The 27,706-nt window shown below is 34.0% G+C and overlaps 1 protein-coding gene, 1 long non-coding RNA gene and 2 other non-coding genes across 5 annotated transcripts; 1 reads left to right on the top strand and 3 right to left on the bottom strand.

Annotated features, from left to right (window-relative positions):
• Window positions 1–101: 101 nt before the first annotated feature.
• On the bottom strand, window positions 102–4,498 carry LOC123664502. Of its 2 annotated transcripts, XR_006744829.1 has the most exons (3): window positions 4,423–4,498; window positions 2,542–2,643; window positions 102–145 (listed from the first exon to the last, which is right to left on the bottom strand). It is a non-coding gene; the product is annotated as an uncharacterized LOC123664502 (long non-coding RNA). The 2 variants fall into 2 exon arrangements; XR_006744828.1 differs by lacking the exon at window positions 2,542–2,643.
• Window positions 4,499–6,048: 1,550 nt separating this feature from the next.
• Window positions 6,049–6,121, bottom strand: Trnar-acg. The gene has a single exon. It is a non-coding gene; the product is annotated as a tRNA-Arg (tRNA).
• A 2,908-nt stretch (window positions 6,122–9,029) lies between these two features.
• On the top strand, window positions 9,030–9,102 carry Trnar-acg. Its single transcript has one exon. It is a non-coding gene; the product is annotated as a tRNA-Arg (tRNA).
• Window positions 9,103–15,392: 6,290 nt separating this feature from the next.
• LOC123664501 (hydroxylysine kinase) lies at window positions 15,393–25,886 on the bottom strand. The gene is made up of 7 exons (XM_045599040.1): window positions 25,764–25,886; window positions 23,170–23,468; window positions 22,230–22,429; window positions 18,915–19,034; window positions 17,714–17,829; window positions 16,740–16,929; window positions 15,393–15,899 (listed from the first exon to the last, which is right to left on the bottom strand). The coding sequence occupies exons 2-7, from the start codon at window positions 23,459–23,461 to the stop codon at window positions 15,696–15,698; spliced, it is 1,122 nt and encodes a 373-aa protein (XP_045454996.1). The 5' UTR covers window positions 23,462–23,468; window positions 25,764–25,886; the 3' UTR covers window positions 15,393–15,695.
• Window positions 25,887–27,706: the final 1,820 nt, after the last annotated feature.

Below are 27,706 nucleotides of genomic sequence, written 5' to 3' on the forward strand. Positions count from 1 at the left end.
TTTCACTGTCATTTTTCCCGCCATCAGAACTGTCTATGTTAATTGTTATGTTATCTGTTATATCTGTTTTTTCCGATGTCATTGCGATCAATTTTTATTGCATATTTTTTTATTATACTTTGTTTTTTTTCAATTCACTACAAAACTGTTAAAATTATTGATTTTCTAATTATAGATTATAAAAGATGTATTAAAACTAAAATTTATATAATTATATTTGTATTTCCATTCGTTTTTTCTTTTTACAGTTTAAAATAAAATCTGTACGTCTTATTGAAAAATATTGTATAGTTAATAGATACCTATGTAATTTTTTAATTATTTTTAGGAAGAAAATATTTGTTTTGCGTACATCGCTGACGACTTTAATTAATAATCATTAATTGGTTAATGTAAATGTAATGTAATGTATCATCGATTCGAAATCTAGTTTTTACTGAGAAGTACAGAAGGCACACAATCACATACATGTACATATATACATATAGATATTGTTTGATAATTTATTACCGAACTAACGTTATTTACTATAACGTATAATATAATAATGATATGCTAAATTTTAATGCCCTGCATTCGCAAAATGATCACATATATAAGACAAGACAAGTAACAAGTATAGAATATATATAATAGATAGGTCCAATGTGTTGTGGAGCAAATGAATTAAATTAAAATTAGTGGCATCTGATGGAATAAAAATATTTTAAATAATAATTTTATTTACGAAATATAATAATGTGACAAATACAAAAAGTCACAAATTTATCCTTAAAGTTTTTTTTTTTTAATTTACTTGTTGATTTGTTTTTTTTTTTTTTAGTTGTTGTTGTTGTTTTAAAATTTGTCCCCAATAGGGAAAGGCAAAGGACTATAATCCATACAGCCTAGTTTGAATTTGTAAGTTTCGTTCTGATATATCAAAAGGTCGGAGCCAAGTCTGAAGTCTTTTTTTTAGCTTTATATATTGTCAAAATAGCACAGATAGTTTGGTCGATATCATGTACCATCTATGGCTCCATGTCGTGTACAATGGAGAAGACACGAAGGATATAAACGGTGTGGTTGAGATTACAATCTCAATAGAATTTTAAAGACCGTGACTATGAAAAATTATGAGTATCCTTTGGTTAACCCTTAATCTAATATACTAAATCCTTTTAATGTGGATTGGAAAGAATGATTAATTAACAAATTAGACAGCCAATTACTACATAATCTGTAATTCTAAGCTATATTTATACTTTGTATTGTACGATAAAACAAATGTAATAAAAAGTATTGCATCAATGGAGTACAGTGTATGGCATCTAAGCAATTCATGGCATTAGCAATCCCATAGCGTTCCGGATGTCATCTGATGAGACGAAGATGAAACGTTAAGGTGAAAACAGACTATGATTTCGAAACGCCGTCTTTTTCATGCCACATCAAATATTGTAGAACTATAAAAGTACATCTACTATACAGATAATGTAAACTTCTAACCTTATTTTCTTATTATACTAGCTGTCACCCGCGACTTCATTCACATGGAAAATTTCAATGTCTCAGGTTCTAATCGACGTATTAAGATGAAACATTCAACGATTTTTTTAAGTAAGTTATCCAGCAATACAACTGCGAAAACTGAATCAATGCTATGTCTGATCTGATATGATTTTCACTTACTATAAATAAACTGATGAATCAGAAAAACATAAATTATAACAGTTAGGTAAATATAATATACTATTGGCGAAATGGCTGTTTGAAAAATCTAAACAAAAATAACATTTAATTATACTGAATTGAATTGAACTCGTGATAAAATTAACAAATATCTTAAATTAATAATATCTGAATATTCTTAGCATCTCTAATAATCTTAGGTTATATATAATAATATATATTTTAATATTAAACAACAGGAAAGTATTTGAGATTATACAAGTATATAAAATATAATGATTATGAAAATATACATAAATTAAAAAAAATAATAGCATCTTTTGCATATTTACCAAGCGTTTATCGCCAAAGCGTCTAAATTATCCAATGTGCTTCCAGCTTAAGAGCTTAGATGTTATATTTTTGTCGATCGCTCGCCGTCGGCACATGAATAATACAAGAAAGCTAAGCTATCGTCCCACGCACTGCACTTCATTACAATTACATACGGATAACAAAACTGGAACAAAATGTCTGTGCTCTTGTCTCTTAATATAAGACATTTATATCATTTAGAGTCACCGATACTTCTCAGCAAAGACTAGATTTCTAATCTGTGGTATTTTACAGTATCCATTATTTTTTTAAAGATTAATATGTTAGTGTTATTATTTGTAAATGACGATCTAATAATGCCTTCTTCAGTTCTTCAAAAAGTACATTTTTAATTTTGCTATAAATTTGTAATAATATACCTATACCTATTGCCTTTGTAATGAAAAAGGAACATTGATTGAAAGGAACATATTAAATAAAGTCAACCATGTTATGATTTCAATGAAAAACAAACTTTTTTATAAATAAATGTCAAAGTTACACAAATATACGGACTGCAAGAAACTATTCATTGATAGTTCCCGATGTCCAGGATATCATATACATAGATATTTTTTGTTTCAATGTTCTCAAACCAATGAACATTACGCAGTACAACTGTAGGGTAAATCATAAAATTAATAGAAACTGTATGATATATTATAAAAACGTAAAAAAAATTATCTAATATCTTCCAATAATGTATTTACTATGTTCAATCATGATTGGAATGATTAAAATTTAAATTTAGAACATGCTTTACCAAAGGTTTCTAAAAATTTGATTTAAAGTGTTTGCGTCACAAGTTCTTTTCAACTATCTAACGTTAATTCTGACGTTAAGAAAGAAGAAATTAAACAATAATATATCTTTTAAAATGATATTCAATAAACGATAGTAATTTTATAACTATTTTCGTTACCTCTTGTTATACCTACAATCCCTATTAGGTATACCTATGTATTTTTTCTAAGGACATATTTTCACTTACGCCTTTTTTTCTATTATTAATTTTTTATATATAACAAAATATATTCTAACAGATACATTGCATTGATCAATTAATTAAATATATAATTAAAAACTAAAAACCATCCAAGGATGTTTAGTTGCCAATGAAAGCGAAAGCTACGGAGAGATTTATCTCAAACAAACTTTATGTTAATTTAGATAACTGTCTTGTAAAACACACTTATTTCGTTTTTATAACTTTCTGTTACTTTCTATTTTATTTTTATAGTATTTATTATGACATTTATATTCGTATTTAAGTCATGTATTAATTATGGTATGTATAAACATTGCATAAAACTTTTTTTTAAACATTACACGGAAAGATTGAAGCAATTTAGAAATAAGCATTTATAAAGAATTGTATACTATAAAATTAAATAAACAAATTTACGTTAATTATACGAATATAATAACATTTAACTGCCGTTAGTTCTTTCTTTTAAACTGACTTCCAAAATAGGAGGAGTTTCTCAATTCGATTGTATTTTTTTATGTTTTTTACCTCAGAACTTTTGACTGGGTGGACCAATTTCGATGACTTTTTTTTAATCGATAGGTGTTGCGTGTCATCTTCTATTTAATTGATATCCGACAAGTACTCTTCGAGTTATATCAAACAATGCGTATTTACTTGACTATTTTTTCGTCGACCTACGTTGTGTTATAACCATACCACATAATATTTTATTAGGTTTACCGATTGTGATGATTCTGTCGAAAGTTAACACTTGTCATGTGGTCTTATTTAAATTTGATGGAGATCTGATTAGTATTTTTTGGGTAATCTTTGATAACACATGTTTACTTGACCACTTTTTCGTCTATCTACGTTTTATTACTTGTCGATGTAATTGAAGTCGGTCATTTTTTAGTATGCGAGCAATCAACACAATTAATTTGTGGCTAGTCGTTTTGATTTGTACAAAAAAAAAATTTAATAAAAGTTTAGCTAAGGCGTAAGTTTCAAGATAGTTGCGAGCTTCTAAATTCTTCATTAATTATATGTATGTAAGTATTATATATCCTTATTGTTTTATACATATCCGTCATAATATAATACATGTTAACATTGTATTATATTATATAAAAGTAATTATTTATAAAGTTTTTTATAGTCATTTTTACTCATTTTTCAACTAATAATTAAGATACCCTTAAAAGACAATTAAGTTATTAAATTAATTGCCACATTTAAACAAAAATGATTAATGTCATGTTTTAAATTTTGAACCGAATGTATAAATTCACTTTGAAATATCAATTATATTATTATTTTCTTTTATTTTAACTTTTTTATCACATAATTTTAATATCAATTTTCATATCATATTTTATATCACATTATTATTTTAATATTTACTAAATATTTCACACATCACTCACAATATCACCGATCGTGTGCACACGAGCGTACCCCGCGTTACTACGACAAAGACTACACAAAGACGACGAACATACTGAACACACTCACTTTTAACAAAATTCCATATTATTACCAGCTGACCCCGCAAACGTTGCTTTGCCATATATGTTATTAACCCCCTAAATCCCCCCCACCCTCCTCAGACCCAATTCACAGACCCACCCGATATGCACACGAAATTTCATAAAAATCGGTCGAGCCGTTTCGGAGGAGTTGTAACTACCATTATGACACGAGAATTTTATACATAAGAAGATAAACAAATTATTTATATTACAAAATTACATGACAATTTAAAACTAAAAATATATATTTACAGACCTATATTAAACCTATGCTGCAAATGCGGGCAGCGTTGATCTGTTGAATTGAAATAGATGTACATATATTTAGTAGTACTAGCGTGAAAACAAGCGTACGGTTCCATCTGACGGTAACCAGATATCTTATCCTATAAACACCAGCAGAATTGCAAGTACGTTGTCGACCCTACCCCCCACCCCCCAGGAGGTCTGCCACCTTAATCACCTCAGGAACACAACACAGTGTTTTTTAGCTGTGATCTTCAGTAAGGTCGAGATACTTTCCCAGGCGGGCTGCGGGTGATTTTGAACAGGATTATAATAAAACAACTTTTTCGGATTTTATCGTGGTTTATTAGGTTTTTTAGATGCCCGACGTTTCGGACACTTTACAACAACCATGGTCACAGAAGAACTGAAAGGATACATCTAGCTGTACCCTACCTCAATGAGTACTTTACGTTGTGTTCAGTCACTCAGATAATCAACATTAGGCGTTTAACGTTCAAAGGGTTCGTTTTTCAATTTAATGACTATTTCAATAAAATGATTGTAACATATACAGGTATAAATGTTATGTATATTTTTGTTAAACATTTAAAATTATTTATATTTATTAAACCGACTTCAAAAAACGGAGGAGGTTACTCAATTCGACCGTATATATAGGTATATTTTTTTTAATTTAATGTATGTTCGGGGATAACTCCGTCGTTTATGAACCGATTTTGAAAATTATTTTTTTGTTGGAAAGGAGATATTTCTAGTTTGGTCCCATGATAAGGAAACCAGGATCTGATAATGGGATCCCAGAGAAATCGAGGGAATCTCTCGAAAATCCACATAACTTTTTACTGGGTTTACCGATTTTGATGATTTTTAATTTAATCGATAGCCGATATTTATCATGTGGTCACATTTAAATTTCATCGAGATCTGATTACAACTTTTGGAGTAATCTTTATAATGCGTATTTACTTGACTATTTTTTCGTCTACCTACATTGTATTACTTGTCGATATAATTGAAGTCGGTTTTTCTTCGTTTGCCTGCAAACACAATTATGCTTACAATAATTATTAGACCAGTGAATCGTAACTTATTAATGGTGACAAATCACGTGACAAAATGTCTCTTTTACCAGGGACCACTAACTGTTTAGAGGGTAATTTGTCGTACAGAAAAATACGCTATAAAAATAACAAATATATACTTAGGTACTCTAAAAATCAAAGAATTTTTTCATCAATGTATTTTCCTCAATTATTAAAAAATAAATCAATTCGACCCTGCCAGGATTCGAACCTGGAATCTTCTGATCCGTAGTCAGACGCGTTATCCGTTGCGCCACAGGGCCAACTGTTTATATTATAGAAAAGCTCCTATAGACCTAAATTGATATAGGTCAACTAAAATCAAGCTTTCCAGTTTTACTTCCTACTTATTAATTACTAGTTGTGTCCCGCAGTTATACTCACTTTAATTGGGGGAAAAGAAAAGTCTATAGCATTCCTCGGTAGAAGGGCTATCCAACACAAATAGATTTTTTATTAAAGTTAGCGCTGATGATGATTGGCGCGTATAAAAAACAAACAAACTTTTCAGCTTTATTATTATATATTTAGTATTGATACTTTATATTAGTATTGATAAAAAAACTTTTGATCATCAGTCGCTAAGTTACTTGTGCTATAGAGTCGCGAATTCGATTCCTGTACATGACAAACGTTTCTAAAGTTAGGTGTCTTTATTATCTGTGTTTTCGGACCTCCGACTCAAAATTCACATTATAAATAATAATCAATAATAGATATCTACACAATACACACATGATCGTCTGTTCCTAAGGTAAGCAACTTAATGCTTGTGTTATAGGTAACAGCCGACTGGTATAGCTACTTTTTTTTTTCGATAAACTTTTAAACAATACATAAGTATATAAACACACAAACAAATATTTATATTACACCCAGACTCGGGGTGGGAATCAAACCCACAAGCCTCGGAGCAGAAAGTAGGGTCACTACAAACTGCGCCAACGGGCTAGTCATACTAAAAAAAATCTGCGATAACACATCGGTAGTGCAAGCTGAATGTAACTGAACTAGTCCACAGCAAGAAACATCCTGCTCAAAATCTGGAGCAGCCCAACTGGGGAAGTACCTCGACCTTACAGCATAAAAGCATATTTTAAACAAATTATTTGATACAATATATAAAATGTAGCGATCTGTCAATCTGTCAGCGCTAGCTTGCTATAATAACCCCAATTACCTTGTCTGGTGAAATGTTATATAAAATTAGATATTTTTAAGCCAATTATTGCGATGTAGGTGTAGGTGGCGGCTTATTTTAAACCAGCTGATCCGGTGAACTACGTACTGCTATTTTACTGCAGGTAACTCCTGAAAAGTGAAATCGCGTGAGACAACGAAACAGCATTAACGCTTGAAAGCGCTTTAGGCTGTAGCGACATTTGACACGACATACGACTCAGAATAATATTACCTATATCTACCAGCGTTCAAGGGTGGAACCAGGGGGGTGTCATGGGGGTCATGGGCTCCCCCTGGGGTGGGTCCAGGACCTAGGTGTACAACTAATTCAAATTGTCAAACATAATATTATAGTACTTACATAAATTAATAAAATACCTACTTTTTTCGTGTATCTATTATTATCAAAATTAAATTATAACTTTTTGTGACTTGACCACGACTATGTGACCCCCCTGGCGCCAAAACTGGATCCGCTTTTGCCAGCGTTTACTGTACCGATATGAATAAACCTTTAGAGTTTTTATGTTAGATTTCAAAATAATTGTATTTTTTTCAGGTGGCTAATCTTCGAAACGGCTTTTCCGATTTTTATGGGACTTTCATTAAAGGATAGAGGGGGTGGTGGAGCAATATTTAGATAGATAGATAGAAAGATAGATACTCTTTATTGTACACAACAACAATCAACACAATAACATATTACAAATAAAAAACAGTGTACAAAGGCGGTCTTATCGCTAGAGTAGCGATCTCTTCCAAACAACCTTTAGGTATATAGGACACAGCGTTAAAAAAAATTCGGTTACTTTTTACTCTAGAGTTCCCGTGTGATTGGGATTTATGCGGGAAAACCCGCATTTACAAATATAAAATAGGTAACCAAACATGTTTGACCATTTCTGCGGGCATAATGAACTAAAATTCCAAAATTACATAAAGAAGGTCACATGGCAACATATACATTTTATCCAATAATTACCACGGGGTCGGGATCACGCCGTTAAAAAAATGAGTGTCCAGAAACAGTCTCCCTCGCCAAAGATGTCACAGGTATCTAGTTAATTATAATTTGATTACTTTAATTTAAACCTTAATTTTTATACATTATTGTAATCATTCTTCATGTTAGGAGTAAAGTTCAGCTGCGCGTCGGAGCTGATACACGCTTTTTTTATTATTCTGATATACTGTTTGTTAACTTGTTACATTTTAAACAAAATTATGTCTTCATAAGCGGTCATTATTGAGTAACCAATATATGCTATACAACCTCTTAAACATCATTCCCAAACTTCATCCAATTTAATGAATATCAAACCTCTGTAAATAAAACCGCAAATTCTTAACTATCTCTTACACATTTGTATAAATGTAATGACCGAATAAAGAAACAAAACTCAAATTTCATTAACACACACACACAGAGAATAATCGTAGTCGAAATAATAATTAAAAGTCATAGAAATTTTTTATAAATTTATAAATCATAGCAAGAGGTCGAAGGCTGTATCTTCAAGGCGAGGTGTATATTTGTTGTTATTAAACATTTATTATAATACTTGTTAGTTAATGATATAATTGCTCGGATTTTCGAGGTTGTTTATAAAACTGTTGATTAGTTCACAAATATTGGTTAGACTACGAGCTGACGTCGCGAGCGGAGATATCGCAAGCTATGATATATTTTAATATCGTTAATTAAATTTTATTCACGTTTATTTATCTCATTTTGGGGTAGATATTAATATTTGTACAAAATATTTTTGGTCTGGATGTCTGCATGTTAGCATCGAATACCATATACTTGAAATATAAGAAATTAAATGAACTTATAATATAAAAGCATATTTCAACTATTCAATAGCGTTGTAGACGGCAATAGTTTCTGTATTTAAATATAAAAAATAAACAGCAACTTTCTCGAACTTATTTTAAGTGTCAGAATGGATGTGAGATTATAGATGACCATTTTCTAAGTTGACATACGGCCCTGTGGCGCAACGGATAACGCGTCTGACTACGGATCAGAAGATTCCAGGTTCGAATCCTGGCAGGGTCGCAACTATTTTTTAAATCAGATCTTTTTTTTAGTTAGTTTTATTATACATAGTCAATTTTTCAACACCACAAAGTTCCGTATATTTGGATCAATTATGCTATAATCTTATACCTAATTAAAAACACCAAAAAATTCAAATACGAAGATAATTCATTTCCAAAATAATCATAGCACATAAAATATATCAAACCTCATCCTTACCAACTAGCGATCGCTCGCGGCCGCTCTCAATCTTCAAGATAATTCGGTAACAACTTACGAAACCCACGAGATGACTTAGTACCACTTGAACACTAGCCTGATGAGAAAATGACATTCTAATTCTATAATTCATTGGATAAAGTGGTTTTGTAATAGTTCGTTAATTAAGCTTAAAAAGATCGATTACTTATATTTAATTTATTTGAAACATAAGCAACTATTACGACACTAATTATTTTTTTTAATGTTTAACCAGATCGGCAAACAAGCGTACGGCTCACCTGATGGTAAGCGATTACCGTATAGCTTATAAGACGTCTGTAACACCAGAAGCATCGCAAGCGCGTTGCCGACCTTATCCCCAATTCCCTCCAGGAGCTCTGGTCACCTTACTCAAGGATCACGAAACTGCTTGAAAACAGTATTATTTAGCTGTGATATTCTGTAAGGGCGAGCTACTATCCCAGTACCTATGTATTTTGAACACTCATAACTGATATTCCGCGTCATTATATAGTTAGATACTTATTGCTTATAAAGCTGAAAACCTTGTTGATTAGCTAGTGGTTCCCATTAACCAAGGAAGGCTGTAGGCCATTTTTTTTCCCGTATGAAACCGCGTGGGACAGCTAGTGTCATTAATAAAATAAAACAACCCTTCTTCGTCCTCGATCAACTCTCAAAACTTACGTCATGTAAAAAATACCTCGATTAATATCAACTTAAAATACTTCAGCAATATTGTATTCCTTATTTAGATATACAAACGATTTAATGAAAATAAAATGGTTAAAGTTTTTAATATTACTTTTTAATTATCATAACATTAACGAATTTTAACTATTATTGGCCCTTTTAATTATGCAAATACTCTGGATATGCAAAACTTGTGGCTTTGCTTGTACGACGATTGTATTTTATAGATTTTGAAACCCCTTCTTTGTGTTGTAAGCAGCCTCATGTATGTTCGTTTTGTGCATTATGAGAGTTAAAAAAGACATTAATATTTTGTTACTTCGAAGACTTCTTCTTTGGTAAACCAGATTGCAACACGTTAACCTATAGCTGTCTGTAGCTGGATAAAGACCTTCCCAAGCTTAAGTCAAATATCCCGGCTATCCGCAATCATTATCAAGCCATTTCCGTACCATTATCCAAAAAAAACAAAAAAAAATCTTTTTTAACAAACAAACAATTCAAGTTTTTTGTATATCTTAGTATGGAATATTAAAGTTTCTTAGTCTAACCTTTTACTTATTTCATAACTGTAATTATTATTTCACATACATGTAAAACATTAACATCGGTATTTTATCTAAAAATATAAAAAAAAACTAAAAAAAGTATAAGTATTAAAAGTATAAATTAGTTACAATATTCAATGTTAGTTTATTACCTACTATATAAAGAATAATCAGTGGCGGAGCGGGGCGGGGAGCAAGGGGAGGCAACATGGCCCGAGCGCTACTCACTAAGGTACGCCAAATTGTCCCCAAAACAAAAAATTGCCGGAAATATATGATTATCGAATTGGGGGGGGGGGGTTAAAAATGTATTAAGCCCCGGGCTCGAGTAAAGCTGGCTGCGTCACTGAAAATATTAAGTAGCTTAGGGTGAAAATTAAATAAATTTAATAGGCGTAAAGGCTTATGTTATACTCTCCAGATATTGTCCTAGCAAGCTTCATTGCTATACTATATACGATGCCAAACTTTTGCATTTAAAATTTATACGCTTCAGCCTGTAATATCCTACTACTGGGCATAGGCCTCTTTCCCCATGTAGAAGAAGGATCAGAGCTTAATCCACCACGCTGCTCCAATGCGAGTTGGCGGATATAGTCCCTACTATGAGTAACGATCGCTATCAGGTGTACATGATAACAACCGGGACCGACGGCTTAACGTGCTCTCCGAGGCACGGTGGGGAGACCCACAATGACTGCACAAACACCCAGACCACGGCAAACACCTGTATGGCCAATACAAATGTTTGTCATGTGCAGAGATCAAAACCGCAACCGCCAGTGCAACAGGCTACAATCCATGGCTGTAACCGTTGCGCCAACGCGGCGTCTGCAAATTTATACACATAATTATAAATCATCTTTTAGTAATCAAATTACACTCTAAAAGATCCAAACACCCTAATTGCAGTAACTTTCTTAGAAATACGTTTTATTGCATATATTTTCTACATCAATATTAAATTCGACGCCTCTATCCATCATTCACAAACTTAATCGGCTGTCAGAAAGATTAATTCGATAATAATAGCGCGCGCCTAATCTCGCGACCTCGCGTCAAAACATTACGGTATCCCGCAGAGAACGTCTTCGTGCCATCACACAGAACTATGTTAATATTTAAGAACAAAAACAAAAGGCTTATCTGATGGTAAGCGATTACCGTAGCTTATAGACGCCTGTAACACCAGACAGCACCGCAAGCGCGTTGCCGACCTTACTCTCAGGTGCTCTGGTCACCTTACTGACCACAGGAACACAACATTATTTAAGAGAACTGTTATTTAGCTGTGATCTTCTACATTTTATTAGGTCGAGGTACTTCCTCACTCGGACTCAAATTTTGAGCATTATATCCTGATGTGTTCTATATCAATAAGATTAAATGGTCCAGGAGCCAGGTACAAATTTGGTCGATTATTTCCCCCTATTCGAAACTTCGTAAAATGTATTAAAAATTTGCATTATGAATATTTGCGACTGTCAGCTGCGACTCCGTGAGAGGGACTGACAGTGGCAGCCTCCCACGAATGGAGGAAAAAAAGATTTTTTTTTGGCATTTCCTCTTAAAAACTCGTAATGCATTTTACAAAGTTTCGATTGGCAGGAAATGGGTCATGAAAATCTGTCACTGGCTCTCGGACCAAAACAATTGGGTGGATCTTTATCTCACGACTAAAGATCTAACGGTAAACAATAGTTACCTGTATAGATTGATCGTAATATTTGAAGTGCTGTTGATGGCTGGCGGTGATAAAGTAAGTTTCTATTTTTATCTATAGTTTTAATATCCCATCAACGATTTATTTCACAATTTTATAGTTATTACTGCAGTAATATATTTTCAAGGATCGATTGGAATAAACAGTGAGATCAGTGACCTGTTGACATTTAAAAAGCTTCAGCCTGTGATATCCCACTGCTGGGTATAGGCCTCTTTCCCCATGTTGGAGTATGATCATAGATTAATCCACCACGCTGCTCCAATGCGGGTTGCCGGATATATTTCCTACTATGAGTAAGGGGAGACCCACAAGGACTGCTGATAGACACTTTAATTTAATTATTTGAAGATAAGTTACTCAACCTACAACTTTTAAATTTCCAATTGCGCCGAATACAAATATCCCATATTATAGTGGAATTCGATGAAAAAGAATAGGTAATATATCAAAATCTTTTATCTGTTAGGTACCTTTATCTGTCAAATTGCGTTATCCACGACAGGTGAAACCGGGCCACGACAGATATATTTTACTAGCTGTGCCCTGCGGCTTAATAATTAAAATTATTAATAAATAACGTTATAGCCCTTTAGCTTTCCTCGGTAATGGGTTCTCCAACATAATAATTGTGTTTGCTCGCAAACGAAAAAAAAACCGACTGCAATTACATCGACAAGTGATACAACGTAGATCGACGAAAAAATAGTCAAGGAACTACGCGTTATCAAAGATTACTCAAAAAGTAGTTATCAGATCTCGATAAAATTTATATGTGATGACATGATAAACATCAGCTTTCGATTAAATTAAAAATTATCAAAATCGGTACACCCAGTAAAAAGTTATTTCGGATTTTCGAGAGTTTCCCTCGATTTCTCTGGGATCCCATCATCAGATCCTGGTTTCCTTATCACGGTACCAAACTAGAGATATTCCCTTTCCAACAAAAAAAGAATTATCAAAATCAGTACATCCAGTAGAAAGTTATGCGGTATAATACAACGTAGGTCGACGAAAAAAGCGTCAAGTAAAAACGCATTATTAGATATAACTCAAAAAGTAGTTGTTAGATCTCAAATAAATTTAAATGGGACCAATTGGCACACACCACCTTTCGATTAAAACAAAATTTGTTGAAATCGGTCTACCCGGTCAAAAGTTCTGATGTAACATACATAAAAAAAAAAAAAAAAAATACAGTCGAATTGAGAACCTCCTCCTTTTTTGGAAGTCGGTTAAAAAGAATTGTTCAACTACAACCGCTAGTTTCTGAGATAAGCTTATTTAAATAAATTTTTCAGCTTTACAATATCAAGTATAGATTACAATTACTAATGCAACCTGCGCCATCTAGTGTTGTACGGCACTTTCGTTTTGAGACACGATTCATGTGGCACATCTCTTCAATTACTTTTTACTGCAAACACGAGATAGCGCTGTCAATTTATTTTGAATATTAATATTAATAATAACATTACCTATTGTAACAATAAAAAAACGAGTGTGCCTAAAGTAAAACTTCTTTAGCTCCATCGAACTTGTATATCCCTCTCAACTTCCATTCGCCTCGCCCGATCCCTTTTTTCGTAACGCTCTCGTCACGTATTCACCAACACTTATTCCCCAAGTCAAGCTTGCGAAAAAAGAATTTATTTCAAAAACCAATTTTGTTTAGCAATAAATGGAAGTAGGTAGATCATAAACTGAAATAAGTTGCGAGTAAGTTACTTAGTGTAATAATTATGTATTCAAATGAATATTAGAAATAATTAGGTAGTGCTTAATATCAAAACGTTTTAATTTTATTTTGTAAACTAGCTGCTGCCCGCGATGTCGTCTGCGTGAACGCTATACAGCATCAAAAATACCTACGATTATACCTTTTCAAATAACATTCATTTACCCGTTTCTTCTTTACATTTCATATCTACAGAAAAATCTCATAGATGCCGCTGCTTTAAAATTCTCTTGTCTACTTATTTCTATTATATATATCTTATTTCTTCTTATTCTGTCTATTCATTTAATTATGTTTATCGGCTTAGTTACTTGTATTGCGTTATTTTTAAAGTGTAAAGCTAGCTTATATAGCATGGTTATTAACATAATAACAACAACATTCAAATCGACACCAGCAATTTATACTAAGCTAACTCTTAAAAGTGAACTTTACAATAGAGGCTTATAAAAGCGAAAAACGTGATACCTTTTATATTAATTAAGAAACCTTTTTGAAATTTGGTATCTTTAATAGTTTATTTATTCATTGCAATTTCACAATTTTTTTATTACATATAAAAACACATTTTATCAAGTTCGCATTAAAAAAACAAACTTATCGAAAACTCGAATTGGCGTAGTATAAATTGTTGGTGTCGAAATATGCGTCGTTAGATTACACGTTGTTACAGAATGCGTTGCAGAAATAAAGGTTCACTGCTCGTTCCCCGTACGTGATAACGTGATAATTTGTAGCCTTTATGTTGACCCGACTTCTTAACAATATTCGCGCCAAATTTCAAGTAAATCCATGCAGTACTTTTTGAGTTTATCCCGGACATACATACAGACAAACAGACAAACAGACAAAAATTCTAAAAACTATATTTTTGGTTTCAGTATCGATTATAGATCACACCCCAAGTATTCTTTTAAAAAAATATTTAATGTACAGTTTTGACTTTCCTACAATTTTATTATATGTATAGATATGAGTTACATTTATAAAATATGGTTTATAATTTTTATTAGACCTGGGAGAGCATTACGAAGGATTACGACTAGAAAATTAACTAATTTACAAAGCCCAAATAGATACAGCCTTTTTTTATATCGCAGGGTAACCCATTTACGGGTGATATCCAGGATGCCCGGGTAGGCAGTCCTAGACCGTATGTCGGCTTCAGCACTTAAGATTTCTAAATCTGAAAAATTCAAGTTTATTTCTTGCCGATGTAATATGGTTGTATCATGTGCTGACATGACACGCGATATTTGAATACTAGGTATATAGTCAAGGAAGTTATATTAGTATAGATTCCTTGGATATAAGTTTTTGTAGATTTGGTAACATTGTATTAATAAGTACTGTCTTAAAATTATCAATAAAACCACAAAAGAATGTTTCACAGTCTTTATTTAATACTTTTTATAACATTGTTGAGGTTTTGAATGAAAAAATAATAAATATTGACAATAATTCATTACCGCTGTGAATGAATCTAACGTTTAAATAATAATTAATATAAGAATTACGTATTTGCCTAAACGAATAAATATTTCTAAAAAAAACATCGAAAAACGAACGATCAAAAAATATTTACAGCACAGCGCCATCTATGATCATTACGCGGAACTATGACAGATGAGTCAACAGAATTCATATAACATTGGTTAATATAAACGGATAACAATCAAATGGTTTAGCTTCTCGTTAAGAATTCATTTGCGATCGCCTTCCAATTGGTAGGATCATCGTCGGGATCTGGTTTGGTTTTCCTGATCTTCTTGAGCAGTTCCCAGCCGTTGGCCTTTTCGGTTGACGTGACGTAGGTGTTCTTAGGGTCTTGCTCGATTGTGTACGCGCCGAGAATCAAACTTTGGACTAGGCGAGCTGATATCAGCGTCTGAAATTATAAAGTAATATTTTTAATAGTAATTTAAAAGCTAAATAAATTCAAAAGTTCCACTACTTGGCAATGTTTACTTGGGGTGATAAAGAACGGTACAGCGAGGTGGTGGAATAACACACAATTTACTCCTAAACCATCATTTCCTTACAAGATCTATCTTCACCTCCAAGCAGACAAATTTGAAAGACTTTTGGCGCATTACAATTCAATAATGCTACTTATTAGTCTGTTATGTAGTCAGATTAAAACTTGTGATATTATGTACATATTGTACCATCTAGGTTTAACTTATTACAAGTAAACCTGATGAGTTAAGTGGGTTAAGGTTTTGGAAAGGAATTTTTATCAACTTGTTCATTATTTTTCCCTGTAGTAAAATATGAGTGTGTTAATGAAGTGACACCTTCTAGCATGAATGCTTATTTGACTCAAAAGAAGAAGTTACATTACAGCCTATACAGTCCACTGCTGGACATAGGCCTCTACAAGTTTACGCCAAAAATAACGTGAACTCATGTGTTTTGCCCATAGTCACCACGCTGGGCAGGCGGGTTGGTGACCGCAGGACTGGCTTTGTCGGATCGAAGACGCTGCTGCCCGTCTTCGGCCTGTGTATTTCAAAGCCAGCAGTTGGATGGTTATCCCGCCATCGGTCGGCTTTTTAAGTACCAAGGTGGTAGCGGAACTGTGTTATCCCTTGGTCGCCTCTTACGACACCCACGGGAAGAGAGGGGGTGGCTATATTCTTTAGTACCGTAGCCACACAGTACACACATACAGTAAAGAAGAAGTCAACCTTCATGAAATTGTGAATTTTTGTCTCACGCATCTCACCTTCAGAAGCCGATACTCCTCATCCGGTACTCGTCTGTTGACGCTGTACCCGGCCAGCACGATACCACCCGCGTGAGGGTCTCCCGTCATCAGCATCATATACGTCATCGCGATGGCCAGCTCGAACGCGTAGTACGAGTACTGAATGTCTCCGAAGTCTAGTATCCCACTCACGCGATAGTCGGTCTTACTGTGAATGATAATTTTTCGTTCATTAAGTCATTTTGCTGGTTTGGTAGATTTCGTGTAGAGATTAGTAGCTAAGTAGACGCGGTGGAGACTCAGCTGTAATGAAAATGATAGGTACTATTAGTTATTCTTTTGTTTTAACAAAACTAAATAGTTGTTGTTGACGCCGCGTTGGCGCAACGGTTATAGCCATGGATTGTACCCGTTGCGCTGGCGGTTGCGGGTTCGATCCCCGCACATGACAAACATTTGTATTGGCCATACAGGTGTTTGCCGTGGTCTGGGTGTTTGTGCAGTCCTTGTGGATCTCCCCACTGTGCCTCGGAGAGCACGTTAAGCCGTCGGTCCCGATTGTTATCAAGTACACCTGATAGCGATCGTTAGTCATAGTAGGGAATATATCCGCCAACCCGCATTGGAGCAACGTGGTGGATTAAGCTCTAATCCTTCTCCTACATGGGGAAAGAGGCCTATGCCCAGTAGTGGGATATAACAGGCTGAAGCGAAATAATTGTGTTCGTTCACAAACGAAAAAAAAAACGACTTGAATTACATCGACCAGTAATATAACGTAAGTAGAAGAAAAAATCGTCAAGCAAATATGCATTATTAGAAATATCTCAAAAAGTTATTTTCAGATCTCTCTCATTTTTAAGTTAAAGGCTAGCGCTTGTCACATAGTCCCGGTTAAATTTGATTGATATCTGATGGGTATTTTTTAATTATATCTAACTAGTGCCCAGAGGTCAAGGTCGACAATATCAAGATACAACTAAACAACACACCCCTCCCCCGGCTTTACGTTGACGATGACGTTCATCTCGTTGACGTCTCCGTGAATGACGCCCTTCTCCAGTTCATCCAGGCGAGGAAGAATCGCGTACTTGAATTCTTCGATAACCTGCATATGGTAAACGAATTATTGTCATTTGAAGCTTGATAATAATAATTATTATTTTTTTGTATGTCACTAGGTCAGCAAACAAGCGTACGGCTCACCTGATGGTAAGCGATTACCGTAGCTTATAGACGCCTGCAACACCAGAAGCATCGCAAGCGCGTTGCCGACCCAATCCCCCAGGATTAATAATTATTAATAAATAAAAATAATATGTGACTATAACTAACTACGATATTGTCAATTTCGGACTGACGTGTTTGAAAAGAAATACCTAACACGTAAAAAAAAGTTTAATGGGGCAGCAGAAAAGTACATTAAAACTTTTTCTTCTACGCATCAAAATAATTCAATCTTCTTTACATCAAAAACTATTGCTTCTATATTCCGTTGTCAGTTATATTTGTCAAAAACCATTGGAACAAACTCTAAGGTATAATTCAAAAAGTGAATTGTGTCTTAGCGATGTGACGAAAGTCTTAGACTGTGGTTTGTCTTTTTTCCATTTCATTAGGTACTTACAAATGATCTTTGATTCTCTGACTGACTGCCTTACTGATCATTACCCCTGAGCTTAAATTATTGAAGTTCGACGCTTAAATTTGGGTAAATACGGTCACTTTATTGAGTAGACTCTCACTAAGAAAGTATTTTAAAAAAAATTACGTCTACGGAAGTAAAATAAGGGTTGGAGGTCCATAACTTTATTATTTTTGATGGTAGAGACATGAAACTTTATCGAATATATAAAATTCTCGTGTCGCGGTGTTTGTATTCAAACTGCTCCGAAACAGCTTGATCGATTCTCATGAAATTTTGTGTGCATATCGGGTAAGTCTGAGGATCGGCCAATAGCTATTTTTCATTCCCCTAAGTTATACAGGAGGGGGATTGGGAAGGTTGATAAAATATATGGCAAAACAACGTTTGCGGGGTCAGCTAATTTTTTTATATCATCAATTTATACGCGAGAAAGACCGGGCTAGCTAATAGATGAATAAGATAATCACAAAAAAATAGATTTCGGAAAACTTCTCATCTTCGTCTTTTGTAATCTTAATCAACGACTGATGATGATGTTTACTCACCTCCTCAACTAAGTCCAATTTTTCAGAGTCCTTGATAACGTACTTGAATTTCTCCAGCTCAGGCACCTTGCTCAGCATCCAAATGTGCTCGCGGGAGACCAGGCCCGAGTGGTTGAAGTTCTGTCAAAATTTATGTAATGAGATCGTAACTTTACATTTTTCTTTTGTAATATTTATTTTTATCCGTTACTACGCCTTAATAGTTTGTTCTGTATCACAATTAAATATTTCTCTTTATAAGATGTATAACACTGGGTTTTTCGAAGGTGTAGTTTGGTGGGTAACTTCCCTACCACTAGTAACGTTGCTATCAGATGTATAATAAATACGGAGATCGACAGTTTTACGAGCTCAGAGTGCCTAGTGCGAGTTTTATTCACAGAAACGTGACAGAAACGCGTTTGTACGTGAAGATTATTTTGTATGGGAATTTAAACAGTGCAGCCTTGACGATAAAGAATAGTATACGATACAATCGATACAGAGTCATCTAGCGGCAAACGTGAGAACTAGGTTGAAATACCGAATTTCCCGTACAAAATGAAGTTAAAATTTACGCGCGTTATTGCGAGACGGATGAAATAAAACTCGCACTAGGCACTCTGATTGTGAGGGGCATGGAGACGCAAGAATATATGCCCAGACCAGAAACAAATTTTAATCACACCATTAAGGTTGTCTGGCTAAGCGTGATTTAATTTTTATGAAGAAGAAGAAGAAGAAGAAATATACTTTATTGTGCATATTACAAGCTAACATAACATACATCTTTAAAAAATAAAATTTGCAAAACAATATTATGCACAAAGGCGGTCTTATCGCTAGGTAAAGCGATTTCTTCCAGACAACCTTGGGGTAGAGGAGATTTTAAAATAAAAAGAGTAGGGTTATCAAAAGGCAAAACAGAAAATTAAAAACAAAGTAGATCCTACTTTTATACTAGTCTTAAACAAATAAGTTTTACTCTAAGGTTATTCGACGTCACAGGAGACCGAAGAGCTGGCAGCTACTTCGGACAAAGAATTAGTCTAGCTATTCAAAGGGCGAACGCTGCCAGTATCTTCGGAACCTTGCCTCAAGGGACTCCTTTTAATAATATTTTTAACCGACTTCCAAAAAAGGAGGAGGTTCTCAATTCGACTGTATTTTTTTTTTTTTCTTTTATGTATGTTACATCAGAACTTTTGACCGTGTGGACCGATTTCGACAAATGTTTTTTTAATCGAAAGGTGGTGTGTGCCAATAGGTCCCATTTAAATTTATTTGCGATCTAACAACAACTTTTCGAGTTATATCTAATAATGCGTTTTTACTTGACGCTTTTTTCGTCGACCTACGTTATATTATACCGCATAACTTTCTACTGGGTGTACCGATTTTGATAATTCTTTTTTTGTTGGAAAGGAGATATCCCTAGTTTAGTACCATGATAAGAAAACCAGGTCTGATGATGGGATCCCAGAGAAATCGAGGGAAACTCTTGAAAATCCGCAATAACTTTTTACTAGCTGTACCGATTTTGATAATTCTTTTTTTGTTGGAAGAAGATATCTCTAGTTTAGTACCATGATAAGGAAACCAGGATCTGAATATGGGATCCCGGAGAAATCGAGGGAAACTCTTGAAAATCCGCAATAACTTTTTACTGGGTGTACCGATTTTGATAATTTTTAATTTAATCGAAAGCTGATGTTTGTCATGTAGTCACATATAAATTTTATTGAGATCTGATCACTACTTTTTGAGTAATCTTTGATAACGCGTAGTTACTGGACTATTTTTTCGTCGATCTACATTGTATTATTCGTCGGTGTAATTGAAGTCGGTTTTTTTTTTCGTTTGCGAGCAAACACAATTATTTAGTTATTAGGTATTTAGTTTTAGGTTCATTATTATAACTCAGATAGTAAATTTCACTAGCATAATTTTGTAAACAGTAACTATTTTATTGGTAATATATTATTCGAGAACAAACTGTATTGTTATGCCATATTAAAACCATCAGTTTCACTCCATTACGCTGAAATTATTATAATTTGTATAACATTGAAGCGTCAGACGGCGTGGGACCTTGAACGTTCATGTTTTATGTAGTAATTATGTGTGACTGATGTATTACCCACTTGTTATATAGTAAAATAATACGTGTCTAGTGTATATTAACTAGGACACAGATCTTAAATACATAATGCGTATCTTATAGCATTCAACAATAAATTAATGAATCATAAACGTCTCATACTAAACGATCAGAGTGCCCAGTGCGAGTTTTGTTTAATCCGTCTCGCAATAACGGGCATAAATTTTAACTTCATTTTGTATGGGAAATTCGGCATTTCAACCTAGTTCTCGCGTTTGCCGCTAGATGTCTCTGTATCGATTGTATCGTATACTATTCTTTATCGTCTAGGCTGCAGTGTTTAAATTCCCATGCAAAATAATCTTCACGTATAAACGCGTTTTTCTCATGTTTCTGTGAATAATACTCGCACTAGGCACTCAGATTCAGGAAACATACTACATGTTTACACGTGTCTTGACCACGACAAACATCTGTCATGGTCCATATGGTCAATACAAATATGCTCCATACAAACATATGTCATGAGCGGAGCCATCAACCAGTGCCAAATCCATTTCTATACGAACTGTAGTATCGGGAAGTTTTTTCGTACATTCCACCTGATGGTAAGGGACCGTAACCTACGGACGCCTGCAACACCAGAAAATGATGTGTTGACGCATTAGTAACAGCAACAGGGCCTATAGTGGCCATAAGTTCGATCTCAGCACATAACAAAAGTTTGTATAAACATTCAGACAGGATTCTCCTTTAATTGGGAGTAAATGATTGTGACTCGTTATGTATCTATACATATAATAAAATGGTAGGAAAGTCAAAACTGTATATTGAATATTTTTTTAAAAGAATACTTGGGGTGTGATCTACAATCGATACCGAAGCCAAAAATATAGTTTTTAGAATTTTTGGATAAACTCAAAAAGTACTGCATGGATTTACTTCAAATTTGGCACGAATATTATTAAGAAGTCAGGTCAACATATAGGCTACATATTATCTCCCTACCACCTACGGGGAACGAGCAGTGAACCTTTATTTCTTCAACGCATTCTGTAACAACGTGTACTCTAACGAAGCATATTTGAATGTTGTTGTTATTATGTTAATAACCACGCTATAAGCCAGCTGCACACTATAAATAAAGACATTCTGTAGTATATTTAGTATCAGCATTGCAACCGTGCGAAACCGGGGCGGGCCGCTAGTTTTTATAATAAAAAAAGATTCCTAACCTGCAGCTTATTATCCAAGTTGGCTACAAACTCGCCGAGCTGGTACAGCAGCGACTCGGTTATCGGGACCTCTTTCAGCAGTGATCCTGGAATGTACTCCAGCAGACGCACCACGTGATTCTTCCCGCTGATGTTCTCCACGGAGAATAGGTGACCGAAAATGTTGCGGATCGGTTTCGGGCAAGACACGGAACGCTCGACTGGAAGAAATGACAACGTAAGTAATCTAATGATCTTGTCCTTAAAAATTGTACATGGTTTTTTTTCTATTCAAGGTGATCCAACCTGTATGTTTCATAATGCTGGGCGAATATCTTTTCTCCAATTAGGAGCAGAACAGAGCAGCTTCATTTGCTAATATAAATTTAGCTCACCTGATTATTAAATACGAGTAGAGCGTCTACTGTGAGCCACAAAAACTAGGTGACTCAGGTCGCGACTGAAGTGTAACTCAATAATTTTGATTAATTTATACGATTTTATTTTTGTGTTACCCACACATTAGGAAATTCTAAACATTTTTTTTTAAATATCACATCAAAAATCGACCGTTCAGTTACCGGTTTCTGTAAAGAACTCACTATAGATGGCTCCACGGTCGCTTACAAACCGAATACAAAATCATCATATCAAAAATTTCGATCTAGCGGGTACATCGTTCCATAGCTTAATTGGCTAGAACCCGACACGGTCAGTCGGAGATGCAGGTTCGATCCTGCTGGAACGGTCGATTTCTGATATGATACTTGAGTTGCTCGATATAAAATTTTAGTTTAACTGAAATGCACTACGATATAATTATAACCCTGATTAGCAAACAGTTCTGCCATAAAACCAAAGCACACCCATCAAAAACAAACGACTATAAAAATGTTTGTAATGAAATGTCACCTACAATCAGTTGCTAACTATTTAATGGTACGTGAAGTGTTAAACTTACGCAAAAAGTTCATAATTTCGTTCTGCGCCTCCACGACACTCAAGTTCTGGGAGTCTATCGAGTTCATGATCTTCAAGACGTAGCCATGTGGATTGTGGTTCGGTATCAGCGGGTTCTTCATGTTGGGATCTTCCGTAATTTTGTAGTTTTTATCATCATATCCGTTTAGTTCGACCAGATCTAGAACTGATATGCCGTATAGTCTTTCAGCCAGCAGCCTTACTCCTTCGTGGTCAATGATTGGACGTATCACCTTCCCTGGTTCCAGGATCGTTCCTCCTTGCTCCGACATTTTTATTCTGATGAGAAACAGTAGTCACATTACCGTGTGTTTTGTTTTTTGGTTTTATAATCCTATTATTATGTATTAACTTAATTATACTCTTATCAATTGAGTGATAACACCCCGAGTAGAAATTTTTTCGTCTTCCTGAGAAGGACCGGACCAGGCATGCCTGATCAGGACTAGATAAGGCATGTAACGCAGATGATTGGTCTGGACCTGATCAGGATGAGATGAAATTTCCTGATCGGGTCCAGATCAGGAAATCTTATCTCATCCTGATCAGCCGGTTCGGTCCTTTTAAAAAACATGAATGTATATTCTTGGAAAAATTGTTTAATAAAAAAAGAAGCAAATTGATATTATAAATATGTTACTCAACATAATTATTATGATATTTATTTCCGTTTATTTTTCCAGTGTATTATATATTTATGTTTTTACTTTAAATATTAATTATTTTTATTTATTTTTGTTATTAATTAATTATTTTGATTAATTAAATTTTATTTATTAACTTCTACTAAGTTACTATTAATTACCTATTTCCTATTACTTACGAGTGCTCCACAGTGTAGAAATGGACTCCCTGCTAGACTGTCCTGATAATTGTATATATACTAAGTGCGCTTAAAAACTTTAATAGCGCGATTCAGGCTCAGTTCGCGTAATTTCTTTCAGGCTATCCTGATCCGGACTGGACCGGGTCCTGATCCAGTATGCCTTACTATACTTGATATATTTTACATCAGGCTATCCTGATCTGGACCGGACCGGGACCTGATCCAGTATGCCTTACCCTACTTGATTATATTTTACATCAGTTTTCCTGATCTGGACCGGACCGGGTCTTGATCCAGTATGCCTTACCATACTAGATTATATTTTACATCAGGCTATCCTTGTCTGGACCAGACCTGGTCCTGATAGAGCTTGCCGGACCTGGCATGCCTTATTCTATCCTGATCCGGTCCAGATACATGATCTGGTTGAGCCTGACCTTTTTTCTAGTCGGGACCATCCCGTGATTTATTTGTGTAAGCCTGAGAGACTGCATGAGTTGCGACTTGTGTGTCCCAATTTTTGTTACTATTTTTTTCTAGCTTCATGTGTTTGATCTCTAGATATTCGATATCGATCTCATCCAATCATCTCTAATTTAAATTTTTGCTTGTGTAACTGAGTTTTTAATTTTAGTTTTGGTTTTTTTTTGTATGATTTTCACGCTCATTTTTAGTGAAACCTAATTTAATAAATTTTTTATGACAAAAGAATGTTTTTAAATTTGTCAAAATAGTAATTTATGGAGCTATCCCAACGCACCCTAAGCTATATCTACGTCCTTACTATGTTCGAACTGAAGCAAATTAAATTGCTCAGTATGAAGTTCTCTATTATACAAAATATAAATAATAAAATTAAAATTTTTGTCCCGAATTTTATTTTAAAACTATGAGAACAGTTATTTTTATACTAAGTCGGCAAACAAGCGTACTTATCACTGCCGCCTTCAACATCAAAATCATAGCAAGCGCGTTGCCGACCTTAATCCCAATCGAACTCCCACGAGCTCTGGTCACCTTACTCACCACAAGAACACAACACAGCCTGAAAGCAGTATTGTATAACTGTGATCTTTTGTAAGGTCGAGGTACTAATCCAGTCGGGTTGCTCCATATTTAGTTTATATAATAAATTTCACAAAGAGTGATAAGGCAATTTGATAACATGTAAAAAATATAGCTATTTTGATTTCAAACTTTTAACTGAATGTTAAAATTTTAGTACAAAGGGTCACTCTTCCGCTCACTTCAATTGATCGTCACTTCTGTATATTCATAGTAACAATACACAAGTGTCGCCCTCTGTACGCCGTGTCGTTGATACCTTAATCACATGATAGTACATCGTCCGCGGGTGTCGGGACCCACGAGTAAGTACAATAACTCAATGCACACTACTATACTATAAATAACTTCTTTAAAATAATTTAAAATAACCAAATATTATACGTATGAAACAATTTTATGTTTGTCATATATGAATGATAAAAGAATACTGTCTTGTAAATTTATAAATACCTATATCATTTTATTTACATACTATTAATAGAAATGTTTGAGCAAATAGTTGATTAAATCTTACGATTATAACTTTAAAAGTTCTATTAACACTATAATATTAATAATGAGTGAAGAATAAAATATTAATTCTATAATAAATTACATATAATTAAATAAAATTATTATTAAATATTAATTTAAATAATGTGAATAATGAAACAATTTATTAAATAAAAAGAAATACAAACCAAAACCAATAAAAAATAATAATAATCCAATAGCGTTCACCAACAACAACAAGGCTCGCCGTTCACAGCCGCGACTACCGAAACACTACACTACACTACAGCATCAACTCGTGACCGCTGACAGATAGCCGAGATCGCTGATAACGTGTTCAGGTAAACACTGTATTTACTATACAAATCACGCGGTTTTACCCACGTCTACATATAGCTTATCTTTTACTGCGTAAAATTAGAAGTTCTCAATTTGACTGTATTTGCTGTTTTTTATTATTATTCTAAACTAGCTGTACTCGCGACCCGAGTAGAAAAAAGGTCAGGCCCAACCAGATCATGTATCTGGACTGGATCAGGATAGAGTAATGCATGCCTGATCCGGCAAGCTTTATCAGGACCTGGTCCGGTCCAAACAAGGATAGCCTGATGTAAAATATAATCAAGTATGGTAAGGCATACTGGATCAGGACCCAGTCCGGTCCAGATCAGGATAGCCTGAAAGAAATTACGCGAAGTGAGCCTGAATCGCGCTATTAATGTTTTTAAGCGCACTTAGTATATATATACAGTTATCAGGACAGTCTAACAGGGAGTCCATTTCTTCACAGTGGAGCAGTCGTAAGTAAGAGAATATAGTTAATTAGTAGTTAATTATTAGAAGTTAATAAATAAAATTTAATTAATAATAATAATTAATTAATAACATAAAAATAAATAAAAATAATTAATATTTAAAGTAAAAACATAAATAAATAATACATTGGAAAAAATAAACGGAAATAAAAATCATAGTAATTATGCTAAGTAACATATTTATAATATATTTTCGCTTTTTTTTTTTTAACAATTTTCAAGAATATACATTCGTGTTTTTTAAAAGGACCGGAGCGAACCGGCTGATCAGGATGAGATAAGATTTCCTGATCTGGACCAAATCAGGAAATCTCATCTCATCCTGATCAGGTCCAGACCAATCATCTGCGTTACATGCCTTATCTAGTCCTGATCAGGCATGCCTGGTCCGGTCCTTCTAAGGAAGACGAAAAAATTTCTACTCGGGGACTTCGTCCGCTTGGTATAGCGACTTTACATTTTCAACGCATTTTCAACGTGATTCTTTATATTGGCAACTCTTTTTTATTTATGAACCGATTGACATGAAACAAATACTAAATGTTAAGCTAAGCTTGCCTCAATGTATTAGTAAAAACCACATCTAAATCGGATAAGCCGTTTCTGAGATTAGCGTGCACAAACGCACAGACAAATAGAAAAAAATTCTGATAATCATTGTTTTTGGGTGCTATTTGCGTCGATAAAGGTCCATAATAATATTTTTTCTCATATATCTTAAATGTACAGACAGCGACCCGTTACATTTTTATTATATATATTATATATAAAGAGTATTTATTATTATTATATATATTGATTTTCAGTTCAGCTTAAAGTAGGTTTCTATTTGTTTTAGAACAAACACAAGTATTTATATATGTATATATTAACCGACCTGGCGAACTTCGTACCGCATTTTTTTTTTTCTTAAATATAATAATTATATTTATCGAAATAAAATATAGCCCATCTTTCAAAATGGATCAAACAGCACACGTTATGCAAATTTGATTAAATCGGTTAAGTAGCTTTGGAGTCCAGCGCGGACAATCAACGTGACTAGTAATTTATTTATGTATATTAAGATATAGGCAACTTCGATAGTTTAGCCCATACATGCATGCATAAAACGACCTCGTTATAATTTCACTTAACAACTACACTTCTAGACATTGTGTAAAGACGAAACCTACATCATGTTGAAAGCTAGACTTCCAGAATTCCAGAACTGTCCAATTTTCCACATATGCTGCTGAAATACATATAAAGACAATGTTTCTATAAATTACTTTTAAGTTTTGTAACTCTATAAATACACATATCCTTAAGTGTAT

This window comes from Melitaea cinxia, chromosome 22 (assembly GCF_905220565.1).
Source record: "Melitaea cinxia chromosome 22, ilMelCinx1.1, whole genome shotgun sequence".
NCBI lineage: Eukaryota > Metazoa > Arthropoda > Insecta > Lepidoptera > Nymphalidae > Melitaea > Melitaea cinxia.